The sequence below is a fragment of the Vanellus vanellus genome, assembly GCF_965231255.1.
Source record: "Vanellus vanellus genome assembly, chromosome: 2".
Classification (NCBI taxonomy): domain Eukaryota; kingdom Metazoa; phylum Chordata; class Aves; order Charadriiformes; family Charadriidae; genus Vanellus; species Vanellus vanellus.
The window spans coordinates 60,936,383-60,951,223 of record NC_138906.1 but is presented as its reverse complement, the minus strand read 5'-3'; the positions used below and the strand labels follow the sequence as shown (position 1 = coordinate 60,951,223).

At 40.2% G+C, this 14,841-nt stretch overlaps 1 protein-coding gene across 1 annotated transcript in view; it reads left to right on the top strand.

Moving 5' to 3' along the window:
* Window positions 1–14,841, top strand: part of ELMO1 (engulfment and cell motility 1) — a 310,350-nt gene that overhangs the window by 140,000 nt on the left and 155,509 nt on the right. Inside the window, exon 14 of the mRNA XM_082479784.1 lies at window positions 1,140–1,244. Within this exon, the coding sequence (XP_082335910.1) occupies window positions 1,140–1,244 (105 nt within the window). The remainder of the gene's footprint in view (window positions 1–1,139; window positions 1,245–14,841) is intronic.

The window sequence follows — 14,841 nt, the reverse complement described above, 5'->3', positions numbered from 1 at the left end:
TTTTGTCAGTGAGGTGGGTGGATCAGACCCTGAGCACACAGCAGAAACAGACTGATGGAAAAAGAAATCTGTGCTGATTTTTGCCCGTCAGTTTTCTGGTAGTAAATGCACTTTTAAAGTCTCTGTCAGCTGGGTCTTGCAGAAAAGCAATGCCATCGCAGAGCAACTAGGGAAATCTTTCTGTGTGAGAATGATGAGTGGAGCTGGAGGCATTACAGAGGTGATACTGATAAAAAAGCATAGCAGACGATAGGCATGTCTTGATGGAGACATGCTCTTGGGTCTTTGTTTTTCTGAGCAGCTTCTGTGGTGTTTTCAAGCCTGTCTGTAGCCAGGCAAATGTTCATATCTAAACCATGAGCTACGTGAAACTAATTCAAATGTACGTTTAATTCCATCCAATCAAAAAATGGACTGGGTTAATGAATATTTTGAGCAAATGTAGTTTTTCATGTAGCGTGTGAAACTGAACATTTGAAATTTGTAGGTGCGTGTGGAAGCTAACAAGTTTTGCTTATATTTGGTATGTTCATTCATTAATTCCATAGTAGAAATTCATAGATTCAGAACATAACAAAAAATTTACCTGAATTCCACAAGGCAAATCTGTTAAATTTTTTACACTTTATACACTATATACATTTTATACACTAAGGCCCTTTACATTAAGGAGTCCACAAGATCCAACAGACTTAATATAGCTTTTGAATCTAGTATTTTTTTTTTTCTCCTTTTTGTGGTTTATTTGAAATCTTTACACAGCAGTTGTATAAATAGGTGTTTTGGTGGCTGTTTGCATATATATCTACATTTTCATGTAAATAGTACTTTTAGTCTGTAGTACCACCATGGAGTCTATCTGCCATGGAAGACTTGGATCTCTGCTTCGAAAGCATTCAGCCTGTGGGAAGCTCCTACAGAAGGGAAGGGAATGATTGATATGCCAACCTGGTAGCGTTTGCATTTGGCTTTAAAGTTCTTTGAGGCATGGACTATTTCCTTGTTAAGAGTATTCTGCTCAGCAAAAAGAGCTCCAGTGCTGGACTTTTTTGACACAGCATGCTAACGCGTGCACATCAGTGGGGAGCTGATAGCTTTTGTAAAGATGCTAATTGAGTGATCTTGTTATCTTTTTACAGAATCATGTAAACCCAGCAATGGATTTTACGCAGACCCCTCCAGGAATGCTGGCCCTTGACAACATGCTGTACTTTGCTAAACATCACCAGGATGCTTATATACGGGTAAGACTTCTGCTCTTTAAGACCTGTGCGGTTGCCTGTTCACAGTGATTGTGTCCTGTTTACAGTTGACTGAAGAGGAGGTTCAGAATCCTGATATCATTAACAACAAACTCTAACAAAGCACATAACACTAAAACATGACGTAAGTCTGTTAAAGCTTTGGGAGAAAGCTGTACTGCTGTCTAGTCTGTCATTGCCAAGTCAAATATTATAGATAATTACTTTTTGCAAATATTACCTATTGCTTAGGCCTGCGAAGAGAAGGGAGATGAGCTTGTGCCTTTTTCAGATGCATGATGGATGTCCATAAGCTCAGAAATGAGTAATTGTGCAGAATTCTCTGCCCTGCTCTAAGTCTACCAAAAACTGTCAGGAAAGGAGGCTTTGATGAGCAAATGCCTTGATAAGTGACTGAGTTGGCAGTGTCCTGAGAGTTAAGATGCTCCCGCTAAAGCTACTGCTATAGGTGAGGTAATGCTCGGAGAAAAATAGGTAAAAAGCATCATGATTCACTTGCACAACCCATTCCTGCCCCCACCCACTCTACTTCCTACGTTTGTTATTTCAGGGGTAGTTAAAGCAAGTTATGTGTTGCATCCTTATAAGAAGAGACATACAGCTGAGTAACACCTGCGTCTGCATAGAACAACTTTCCCTGACCTTGATTGAAATCAAATATTTGCCAAGCGTAAACCTAGCGAGCACAGATGGGAGTAGAGCATAGTCTGGAAAGTCAACGTCTTGAAATAGTAGAGATGGTTTAACTCCCCATGAAAAATCGCACGTGCGGACCTGCTTAAAGAAGGTTGTGTATAGCAAGGAGACGGTAGACACACCAATCATTTCTGCTGGAAAGTGAAGAGTGAACTTTTAATATGCTTTATCATCTACTTTTTGCTCAAAGTAGATTAGTGTCAAAGCTCTAATGGGTTTGTAAAGAGCCTGCTAATATCCAGGCCAGGATGATCCATGGACACAATTGGAGACCACAAGATTGTAAGATCTGCTTTTTAAGTGTATCTTTCTCCTCAGTCCGAATCTAGCAAGAACTGTTAAAAGACACTGTGGTAGCATGCAATACAGCAATAATTGTCAACCCCTATAAACCCCTGAAATTAAGGGTTATTTCACATACTGGGCAACAAGTGTGTTTTCTAGATAAACTGTGCAGAATTGTGTTTTTCGTTACTGTTTCTCATTAAAATTTGGTGAGATGTGGGCCGTGCTACTTCATAGACTTCTTTTGAAAATTCTAAGTTTAGGGAATATACTCAGTAGGGGTAGCCAGTGCTCCCAAATGAGACAGTCGTGTTTTAAAGAAGTCTGAAATAATTTAGAGAGGACAGAAATTCTGTTGAAATAGAGCTTTCATTGACACCTTTCAATTTTTTTTCTTATTTTTTGTTTTCATGTTGCAAATGCTGTCTTAAAAATTGGGTTTAGTGTAGCATGTAATTAGCCACTTTTTAGAAAGGACTTTGTTGCTGGCTCAGCTTTGTTTCTGTAATGCAGTATTTTTGCTGTGGCATTACTGAGAATTTTTGTTGTTATTTTGAGATGCCTGTTCTTATTCTTCTACAGTTCCTGTTAGGAGACTGTATGGGGGCCTCATGTATTTCCCACTTGAGAAAAAATACACATATGCCAGAAATGTCATACAGAGGCACGTGCAGATTAAATTGCTTACCCAGAGCTACTTTGGGAACTGTTAACGCACCTTGGGGAGTATCTCAGCCCACCCATCTTTCCTGAGTTGTTCTACTTAGTGCTTATATACTAGTATTGCTGACATGGTAGCTCACTCATCTGCGGTGGTCCCCCGTGTCATGTTAACAGCATGCTGAACACCTCTGAGATGAATGGTGTTGCGCAACCCCTACAGCGTTGCTAGTCTTTGATCACAAAAGACACCTACTTTCTATCTTTTCATCTCCTTGGCTTACTAGCTGGTGTACAGTAGTTTCCTGTGGGCCCTGACGTGCCTGTTTCCTCCTCACTTGGAGTTCCTTATTTCAAATTTAACATTACCTTTTCTTCATGGCCCTTGGTTCCCAAAGCTCCCACAACACCAGTTTGCTCTACTTGTACAGCCTTGCTTATTTTTTCAGATGTATTTCTACTCCTATGCCTTAACAAAAATTGTCTCTGCGGTCAACACTAAGTTTCCACAAGAAATTGTTAGCTCTACAAATAATACTTGCATACTGCACAACTTCTGCACAACTTGTTTGGCAGGAGTTCTTATATGTGTTTTGTTTTTTTTTTCCATCGTTGATCCTAGGAAATACTTTGGTTCCTAGAAGAGATTATTTTCAACTTAGCCCTTTGCAGTACAGTTGATTACTGCACCATGGGTTAATTCCTATGCCCCCAAATGAGATAATATCTGTGCTGTGCAGTAATTAAAAATTGAGACCGGCAACCAGAGTTGGTTTGAAATGAATTTGGAAAATATGAAGTTTCTCCTGACAGAATGTGGTGTATTAAGCAAAGATGCTATCAGGAGAAGTCATGGTGGTTTCACTGAGGATATTGGCAGTGCTGCATGTTAATGGGCAGCACAAATCACTGTAGTCTGACCTGCCACTTTCTTAGGATGCCCCAGCTGCATGGCCCTTAATAAGGTATCTTCTCATATTACTGAAAAAAATGCATAAGGAGAAGTTAAGAGAAGACAGGTAATAAGTAATCTTTTCCCTTTTCATTCCTTGTTCTGCCTCTCCTAAGTGATTCTGTTTAGAAATAGTTTGCATAATAAACGGCTTAGGTGGAAAGGATGTCTGAAACTGAAGTGCCCTTTGCGGGGGGGGGGGCGGGGGGGCGGGGTGGCAGTTGGGCTTCAAAGACCAGTACCAAACAAAAGTACTCATAGGAAGAGTAAATTGCAGTGTGTTGAAGGACATGTATGAAGGCAGTGGAGCAGGTGCATCTTGAAAGCAGAAAGGATTTCAAGGTGAAAACATGGGGTGTCACACAGTGAAGGAGAAAACAAAAATAACCAGACTTTTTTCCCCTGTTTGATTCTTTCTTACCTACTTCCCCACAGTCCATTTCTCATTCACCTTTTTCCTGTTGGATACTTATTGTTGTAATTTCAAGAATATGTTTTCTTTATTTGCTGTCTTCCTTCACATAAACACAGTGTTATTTTTCTTCATTTAGACTTTGAGTTAATTGGTTTTGAATATTGTTTTTTTGTTTGCTGTACAATACGTCTGGGTCCTCCAGAGAAAGGCTGTTGGGGGGGAACCCCATGTTTTCTTTGATTGTGTGGTGTCCTTAGCTATCACTTGGATTCTTAAAAAAGTTTCCTATTGAATTAGGTTCCTGTTGAGTTAGCTTTTCTTTCTCTATTAATTGTCTCGTGCTATCTGGACTGCTATGCACTGCATTTTTTTCATGTTCCACTTAAATAATCAATCACTATCATCAAAGGCTTTGCTTTTAAAAGGTGGTGACATAGTATATGGAATGCATTGATGGAAGTAATGTTGAATCTCTGCAAGAAATTTTAAAATTTTCCACACGAAATAATTGGCAGCTTCCCAAGCTACATAATTATAGGACAGTCAGAGTGTATAATTAACTGTGAAGAAAATGATTGGAATAAAGCTTTGTGACAGATAATCTGTTGGGTTTTTTTTTTTTTTGTTCTTTTGGAGCAGACAAGTTTCCCCCCCAGTTCCAATTTGCTCCTTTCCAAAACTACTTCAACTTCACATTCTAGTAATTTTAAAAATAAAATTATAACTTACGATATAAAACAGACTTTATTCAGTGCAGACATCATGAGATTTTTTTTTTTTTTTTTTTCGTTTTACTGGTAATTTGTAGCAGTGTGCCTTAGAAACTTTGAGTGTAAAAAGGGTCTGAGGAAAAACCTTTCTATGGAAATACTATTATGCCACTGTTGCTATTAGTATCTTCTTTTACTGGTGCTTTGTCATGGGTTTGTTTGGGAATATGTAGTGCAAGACTATTCAGATCCATTTTGTTTTCAAGTTACAATGAGAGGAGAGGTATAAATATGTGAAACTGCAATATTTTGTATGCATATGTGTTTGTAGGTATGTATTCATTTGACTGATTTTGGTTTTGTATGCATGCACTTAAGTGATTGCTAATACCGATGTAAAATAATGATATTTACTTAATTTGGTGTAAAGTGCAAGCTAAAGTAAGCCAAATGGAGCACTCCTTTTATTTGTGACCCAAAAAGAGAATTTGATCCTTGTTCTCCTGTGTTCAAGTGTGCCATGTTTGTGCCTGGGATGCTTCTATAGAAATACTAGTTTTACAGGTTTGGTAAATTGACCCCTATACGTGCAGTCAATGTTCATTCATGGGTTCTTGATAGCAGGCATCAAAATCAAAGCTACTGCTTCAGTTGTGAGTGGACTGTGATTCATCTTGGATCTTGGCTAATTTTGCAGTGTTTCCAGGCGGAAAGAGCAGATGCCATTGGGTAAACTGAATTTACAGCAATGACACCTTAGCTTCTCATGCACTACCATTGAAATATTCCCTTGTTTTACATTTTCCTCACAGGCATCGAACAACAGTGATAACCTTCATCTGGGGAGGGAGTGTAGGCTTCTATTTAGAGGTTACTGTATTTCACAGTTAGTCAGCTGAGTCATAAAGAAGTCCTACACAACATTGTCTCTGGTGCGGTTCAGATTTCTCATTCTCATGAATTTGGTTTTGGTGATTGACAAGCTAGTGACTTGTCTATATTTTTCTTCTGTGCTTATGACCAGCCATATTCTAGCAGGTCTTGCTGCTGCTTTGGGGTGAGATTGTGCCTTGAGAAGACACATACTGTGTCTTCTTGTTTTGTTTGAACATGATTGGTGCTTCAGGCAGAAACTGCAAATAAACTTAGCAGCTCTGGGTCTGAGTGTTGGCTATCCACCTATTTGGATTCTGCCCAGGTGGCTACCCATGTTTATGCCCAATTCTTTGCCATTTATTGGACTAGTAGGTTCTTTATATGTGTAGATAAAAACAAGTGTTCCATGGAAAGAGATAATTTTACTGTAGCCTACAATTCAAGTCCCTCATCTGTAGAAGAGAAGGTTTATCCCTTTTCCCACTGATTTAATCTATTTCATGCAAATATTTGTCCAGTACCTAAAAGGGGCCTACAGGAGAGCTGGTGAAGGACTTTTTACTAGGGCATGTAGTGACAGGACAAGGGGGAATGCCTTCAAACTGGAAGAGGGTAGATTTAGATTAGATATTAGGAAGAAATTTTTCACTTTGAGGGTGGTAAGGCACTGGAACAGGTTGCCCAGAGAAGCTGTTGAGGCCCCATCCCTGGAGGTGTTTAAGGCCAGGCTGGATGGGGCTTTGAGCAACCTGGTCTAGTGGGAGGTGTCCATGCCTATGGCAGGGGGGTTGGAACTAGATATCTTCAATGTCCCTTCCAACTTAAACCATTCTGTGATTCTATATTGAATGTAAAATTTTCAGTATAAAGTATTGTCACCAGGGTGGGAAAACAGTGTTGAAATCCATGCTGAAAAGTTGGGCTTATTAATTGTATGTTTTATAATAGATCCATTGCTACTACATTTTTGTGAATGATGTGTAAGATGTTTAGTGGTCCTAAATTTTCTGTTCTTGTATTTAAAACAATTTTTTAAAGTTATTAAAATGTTTCAAATCAAAACAATGTTTGGACTTTGGTTGTGCCAAGAGTTATTTTGATTACCTGAAAATTAAAAATGGAGCTGGTTTAGGGTCAGTAGTAGAAAATCCCCTTTCTGCTGCATCTGCTGAGCTGGAAAATCTGTTATTCACACATCTGCGATGCAGACACTTCTTCCCCAGCAGCTACTTGAGTTGCTGCTTTTGGGGAGGTTGAGGAGGGAGTTCTTTTTCTTTTGAAGCTTTCAGAAGTCACAGTGGAGGAGCAGGTGCTGTTTTCGAGTGCTGGTGATGCAGGCAGGAAGATTGCTGGCATCCTGCAGAGACCTTTCAGAACTTTAATGGGTTGAGTCACAGCCAGACTGTCTGCCGAATACTTTCTAACCCATGCAGTTGTTGTATAGGAGGCTGCCTACACATCCTTCCGCCAATTCACAAAGTCTCCTCATGCCTACTCATTCTAGCCTGATCAGATATGAGTAGTCCAACATATAATTTCAGCGTTTTCTGAAATAAAACTGCCATGCAAATTTTTTTTCCCCCAGAAATGGTGGGAAAAGGGATGCAATTTATTTCTATTCTGCTAAAGGTAGAGAGAAAGTGAGCTTTTCTACATGAGTCTTCCTGGTGTGTCTCGTGAAGGAATGCAGTTTTCCCCATTCCACAAGACCTAATTGCCTAAACCCAGTGGTTCCCAGTCTGTTCATTTATTCTTGTCTTCTCTGTTCTCTGCCGGTCCTTCCATTCTGTGTTCTTACCTTCCACTGCATACCTAACTGTGTTTCTGCCTGCCTTTTTTTTTTTTTTTTTTTTTTTTTTTTTTTCCCAAACATCACTCAATGTCTCTGCTTTCCATAACAAGACACCAATAAGATGTGTGGTTTTGGTCCAAGGGCCTGTTGATGGCAGAATTAGGGTGGGTGCCCTACAGTAAAGAGGCAAAAGCCTGGAGTGGCTGGTTGCCGCATAAACCCAGAGTTAAGTTACTACTGAGGGAGAAAGAGAATTGTAAGGGAGTCGTGGCAGCCTCTGCACAGCCCTGTGTGGTATGCGCTGTGGGATACATATGACAGTGTTACAGTCCTGCATATGTTCAGATCACTTCTCACCATTCGTAGCATACCTAAACTTCCCCACGTATATGGAAGCTGGTGGCTAAGTGAAGTCCTGATCCAAAGGGCTCAGAAGTGGTTGCAAGTCTAGCTATTGTCTTCAGGAGGTTTTGAATCATACCATGAATTGCAGCAGTAGCACAGAAAGATTTCACTGTTTGTTTGTGGAGCCATGATCCCTCCATCTGCAAAGCTGAGATGCGTAGACACGGGGAGAGAAGATGACTAGCTACAGTCTCACAGGTTTTCCCATTTACTCTGTACCAGGGGCTTTTGTGATGCTGCTCTAGCTGCCAGTCTCATTAATGTGCAATGAAGGTTGATGCTTTTCTAATATATCCGTACCACAATACCGTTAGAGCATTAGTAAGGCCTGTTTTGCATTATGAAAGAAAAGGAAATCCAAAAACTTGCTATATTCTGCAGGTACTGCAGTTTCCTGCGCTCCACCTTTGCTGCAGGAGAGCAAGGAGAGGATTGCAGGGAAACCATTGTGTTCTTACGTTTGTGTGGGGCATGGAGGGAGAAGGAATACGTGGCTAGTAGTTTTGAAACTGTGGACCACGTCAACACCAGATCACTCCCCCCCTGCCTGTGCCTGTGGGAAGTGAAGAGCACATCCTAGTGCTGCTTCTGAAGATGGTATGGCAGCTGGGCCTTCTCATCTTGGGTCTTACCACTGTGCTTTACAGTGATTTTGGTTGGTTTGGCATGGAGTGGCAAAGAAAGGAGGAAGATGCATAAAGACAAACCACTGTGTGTTTAGCTTCTGATGGAAAATAATACAATCATGCTTCACACTAAGGTGTTTGTGTGAGAAACAAAATTTATTGCTAGGTGAGCAACTGCAGAACCAAACGAATTTAGCTTGTGATAGTTTGGCACTAGACTTATTTTAAAAGATGGAGGGAAAAACCACACCATAATTTTCCAGAAGAAAACCAACTATTGGCAATTTTACACCTTCTTTGTTAGAAGTGTTTTATAGCTGCAGAGTCAAACACTGGCTGTAATATTATTATGAAAATTTTAATTTACCCTGTTACCAATATGTTGTTATACAATGACATAATCGGATACTTTTCCTTCCTGCCCTGTGTGACTGTGTCACTGTGTCCATGACTGCTTTGCCATGGTGGGCTCCGTGCCTTCTGTTAGCAATTCTCCCCGGCAGCAGCAGGTTACAGAGCACTTCTCTAGCGATGTGCTGGTTGTCCCCCAGGTGCTTATTCATAGTTGTACACGACAAAGCAGACTCTTAGTATCTGATCCTTAACATGGTCTTATAATTAGATGTCCCACAAATAAGGCACGGCTTTGCGTCTGCGTTTCTCGTGTCAGTGGCTCCTTTCATTTTTGGTATCTTTAGTAGTTCTCAGCTCTTTTCTCAAATCTCAGCTTAAGTTGCAATTCTGGTGCCTTCCTGAGGAAGACAGACATAACTATTGCTTTATTTTAGTTTCCCTATAAGGAATTTCTGTAATGCCTTAAGAACGTGAAGGAAGGCCGAGATAAGGGAGAGAGGAAGCATGGGAAATTGAAAACGAAATAATGAAGATGATAAGACAGGTTAGAGGGGACAGTACTGAGTGAAGGATCTTGGAAGAACACTGATGCTGAAGTTGAGGCAAATGACAAGTTGCCTTAGGAAGAAAGCAAAATTGGTGAAGAGGATGAATGGAAACTGAGTCTGTCTGGAGTACAGTCCGTTATCCTTCTCAGGAAACATATCCTTAGGACTTGCTTCCTAGAGTTATTTAAAGCATCTAAATCAAAAGGGAATGATGAAGCCTACTGTATGGGATAAGGAAGGTTAGGAAAAGGAAAAGCAGTGTCAAGAAAAGGAACAGCATCCTTGCAACTTTTGGATATTAAAATGCTGCCTGACTTTTCACTTTGGGCCTAAGGAGGTTTTTGCCATCTTTAATAACCAGCTCTCTGACCTCTTGATATTAACCTACAGCAGACTGCTAGAAAACTTGGACTCTATTAACGCAGGATCATTTTAGATAGGACTACAAAATAGAACTGGGGAAATGCTGCTTTTCAATAGAGCAGCAATGCTTGTTGAACTACCTGCTGTAGGATTTATTTTAAGTATTGATGCAGCTATAGTGAGTCTTGCCCTTCACTTCTGTATTTACTTCCTAATCATAATGAATCTCTATTCCATTGCCAAGCTCTGAGGTTGGTTCAGGAATCTGAGAATTACATCTGCAGTTGCTGTGGGCAGTATACTTTGAGTCAATTTAATCTTTAATGTGAGGGATTAAGGGAATGGCTAAATTGATATTCCTTCCCAGTGAAGGAGGAATATTTCTGTCTGGTGGTTTCATCCCTCTGGATTTTGATGAGGAAGCTTTTGAATATACCTGTCTTCAAAACTTTGCCTTCTGTCAGTCATTAACTCTTAGTTGCAGGTAGAAGCTTCATTATTGAAGCTGATGCAGATTTTTAAGCCCATGGTAGTCGAATGTAGAAAGTTCTTGATTTAGTCCGCTGCCTCCCTGACGGTCTGTTTTTTGGTCCTGAGGTAGTGATAGACCTGTTGAATAATTCAATGGAAGATCATAAAAGAACACTGCCATAAAGTTAGAAAACCTTTAGATTTTGCTTGGTTTTTTTGGTGGGTCTTTATTTTTTATTTTTTATTTTTTATTTTGCAATTGGAGATTTTGCATTATTCTTCTGTGATCTTGGCATGACACTTAAATTTGTTTTACATTACTGTAAATGCCACTTGTAGATATCTTGTAAAGGCAGGTGAGCCTTCCTTGGGTTATGCTGAGCACCACTGATTATAACACAAGGGGAAGTACAAAAGATCTTGCAGTTAAAAGCAACAAACTAACATATTCTCTTAGGTGGACTCTTTTTTCCTCTATCTCTCTAAATGCTTTGTTGGGCAATTAGATGTTGGAGGGCTACCTTCCACTTCTTGAAAAGACTTTGGCTTCAGAGAAAACAGAGGACTTCAGGCAATTCATGTGGCTAAATCCCAGAAGAAATTAATTGAGTTCTCGCCAGTGGTTGACCAACACCGCCTGAAATTACTATCTTGGGAAACACAATCAAGGCTTCATTTCTCTTTCTGATCACTCATTGCTTTTGTTTGGTAATTGGGAAATGTTTCTCTTCCATTTACAGCACGAATTTGTAAATAAGAGAGGAGAAATCTATACAGTAGGTCATTTAAAAACAGCAAAAACTGTACAGATCTGTTTTCTGCTACGAATACTGTCAGGTTCCCATGCCTTAATAGGCCACAGAGTTTTCATCTGTAGAAGTGTCAAGAAAATGGATAACACTGGTTTCTGAAAAAGTTCACCTCCTTGCATTTTTAAAAACATTTTTAAACCTCTTCCTTTCTCCTCTTCTGATAGTCAATTCATCTCATTCTTGTGATATAATTTTCTTCTCATTCTTTGCTTCTCTCACTCACTTTCTCTTTTTTCCTCCATTTTTCTAAGCTGCAGGTTGGGGTTTTTTTGTCATTTTTGTTTTTGTGGGTTTTTTGTTTTGTTTTGGGTTGGTTTGGTTTTGTTTTTTTTTTTTTTAAGAGCAATCTACTTCTTAAAAAATCAACTCTCTCTCCTGTCTTGCTTCATAATGTATTTTCATCACTTAAACTTCCTGGCTGCCCTCTCGGTAACTCCCTTTCCCTTTTGTATTCTTTCTCTTGAGATTTTTGTCTGGATTTTTTTGCTTTTCCCTAAAGAAAAAAAAATATGGTTTTGTTGTTATTGATCATAGGAACAGAGGAAGAGAAGAGGATCTGCAGCACTCAGTACTCCTGTAGTGTGAGCTGGTTTTGTTTTTTGTCTGTATAACATCTAGTGTTATTAGAAGCCACATTTCCGTGTTGGTCCTCCCCAGTTGTGTAGCTCTGCAAGGACTAAAGAAAGGAAAAACTGGCAGAAGTAGATTCTTAATATCAAAATAAAGAGCAGCCAAGCAGACCAGAAACGAGGCAGGACGGAAGGAAGATGGAATATGAGCCAGCAGTGTGCCTAGGTGGCCAAGAAGGCCAACATCCTGGCCTGTATAAGGAATAGTGTGGCCAGCAGGACTAGGGAAGTGATCGTCCCACTGTACTGTACTTGTCACTGGTGAGGCCACACCTCGAACACTGTGTTCAGTTTTGGGCCCCTCACTGCAAGAAAGACTTTGAGGTGTTGGAGCATGTCCAGAGAACGGCAACGAAGCCTGTGAGGGGTCCAGAGAACAAGTCTTACGAGGAGCGACTGAGGAACTGGAGTTGTTTAGTTTGGAGAAAAGGAGGCTGAGGGGGGGACCACATCGCTCTCTACAACTACCTGAGAGGAGGTTGTAGCAAGGTGGGGGTTGGTCTCTTCTCGCAAGTAACAAGTGATAGGACAAGAGGGAATGGCCTCAAGTTGTGCCAGGGGAGGTTTAGTTTGGATATTAGGAAAAAATTCTTCACTGAAAGGGTTGTCAAGCACTGGAACAGGCTGCCCAGGGAAGTGGCTGAATCACCATTCCTGGAGGTATTTAAAAGATGTGTAGATGTGGTGGTGAAGGACATGGTTCAGTGGTGGACTTAACCTAGCAGTGCTAGGTTAACAGTTGGACTCGATAATCTTAAAGGTCTTTTCCAAAATAGACAATTTTATGACTCTCTGGTGCCAAGAGTTCCCCTGCGATGTCTGTGGTTTCTGCCTTAAAATATTTGTTTCCCTGAAGCAAAATTTAACCACCGTAGCTGCCGACTGTGAAAAGTCTGGTGGATCTGCAACTCGCTGTGGATTTCTGAGGGGGAGGAGGAGGAAGATAATAGGGTGCAGCCGCTTCAAGAGCATTAATGATAGACCTCCATTTGAATGAAGGTTGTGTGGGCTTCATGACTTCCTCGCTACTTTCCTTTCCTTGGTAAAATAACTGTTGTGATAGAAACATGATTCAAGCCAGCAGTACACTCTGTAGACATACAGAAGTATTTTCAGTCTAGAGCTGTGTGTTATGTTTCTTTCCCTGCTATTGTTTTCACCAGTTTATGAAGTAAGCACGTCCATTCCCTACTCGTTTCTCCTCCATAACCAGAGTGATAAAGGAAATAAAATTAAAATCATGCCCTTATCAGCTGTATTTATAGCATTTTACTTTGGAACAGGATATGAGTCGCGAAGTCGTGAAAAGAGTATTACAAATATAATAATGAATGTTGTAAATCTGTTGCCAAGACTAGGAATGATTTCTCTTTGGGTATTTATAAGGACCTCTTTTTTTTTTCTTTCCCTTTTTACCGTTGCTGTTTCTTACTGAAGATCTGTATCTGTCAAATTTGCCTGCAGACACTTAGATGTAGTAAAGGGCCTTGCATCTTCCTTTCGTACAGAAATGTAACGTCAGCTCTGCCTTATTTTGCACAGCAAATGCTAAAACACGATGCTTTCAGAGAGTGTGTCTGAGGATCATTTCAAGGCTGCTTTACATATTGATTACTCAAATTGCCATTTAATTTGCTGTATAGCAATACACACTGCCTTAACTATTTCTCTGGCATTCTTATTGATTGCTGTAATTCTGCTTTCCATTATATGCATATATGGTGTCACCATTAAATATTTATGGGCTCATGAAATGTTAATATGTCAGGTTAATGTGAAACTCAACAAAATGCATTTGCCAGAAGCGAGCAGGAATGCTGATCTGAGTGCTTCCCCTCCCCCTTACCCTTTCATTTTGCCTCTCCATTGATTTTATTAGCAGTGTTTCTCTGCTGTATCTAAATCTGGTTCAAAGCAGCCCTCTGCTCCAGTATGCAGATTTTATGTTTTATTATGTGAGAGATAAAACACAGTAATCACAAAACAAGAGAAGTGATCTCAGGGAGGTGTTGAGATACAGCTTTACATTGCGCTTGTGCTACTCTATCATCGTTTCTGCATTTGGGTATGGAAATGTAGCGCTATCCTCCATGAAAGAGACTGAAGCAGATGACTCATCCAGAATGCAAAATAATATTCACGTGTTCCTTGAACAGTGGCTGCAGCAATGTAAAACAAAAATTGCAGGGGTGTTTCTTTGATTTGGTACAGCTGTTATCCAGAGATGACATGGAACAATTAGATGTAATTTAAACCAAAACTTTGAGAAGCAAAAGTAACTCCTTTTGGCAGACTGGTGAATCATTCTGACACTGTCCTGTTGGAAAAGCCCGGTAAAAATTTGTGGGGGTCAAATATTTATCATGTTCCTAATGACTTTCTAAGCTGCTGTGGGAAGTCTAGGTGATGTAAAAATAGAACAACACAACAACATTAGAAAACAAAAAAAAGCGATCATCCACTCTCATAACACAGAGAGCAACCATCCTTTTAAATCCCTGGGTGATGGGTTGGGAGCATCAGCTAGAGGCTGCCCTTTGTACAGTAGGACTAAAATAGATGCTTGGTGAAGAGGCTTTGGCATACTGTGTGAAGCACGTAACTTTCGTGATTGCTTCTGGGTTCTCACTCTTTTCCCACTTTCACCTTTTATCTGCTTCACAGAAAAGGTTTCTGAATAGAGGAGAGCATGAAACAGTCACAACTAAGGTCTGGGGAGGGAGGGGAAGGTTTTGCTGGCATCCAATGTCACATAGGTCCACTCCTCCTGGTTTTGGGTGAAGTTCCAGATTTGGAGCCTTTTGCAAAGATTTCTTTGCTGCCAACATTGAAAGATTTAAAACAAACAAGCAAACAAAACCCAAAGCAAACCCACAACCAATATAAAAGCCAAACAAAAAAAAACACGAAGAAGATGGGAGTTAAGGAGTCAGGAGGAATGCAAAGCAGAGAGCAATGTCTAAATGCCTGTTTGTGAAGAAAATT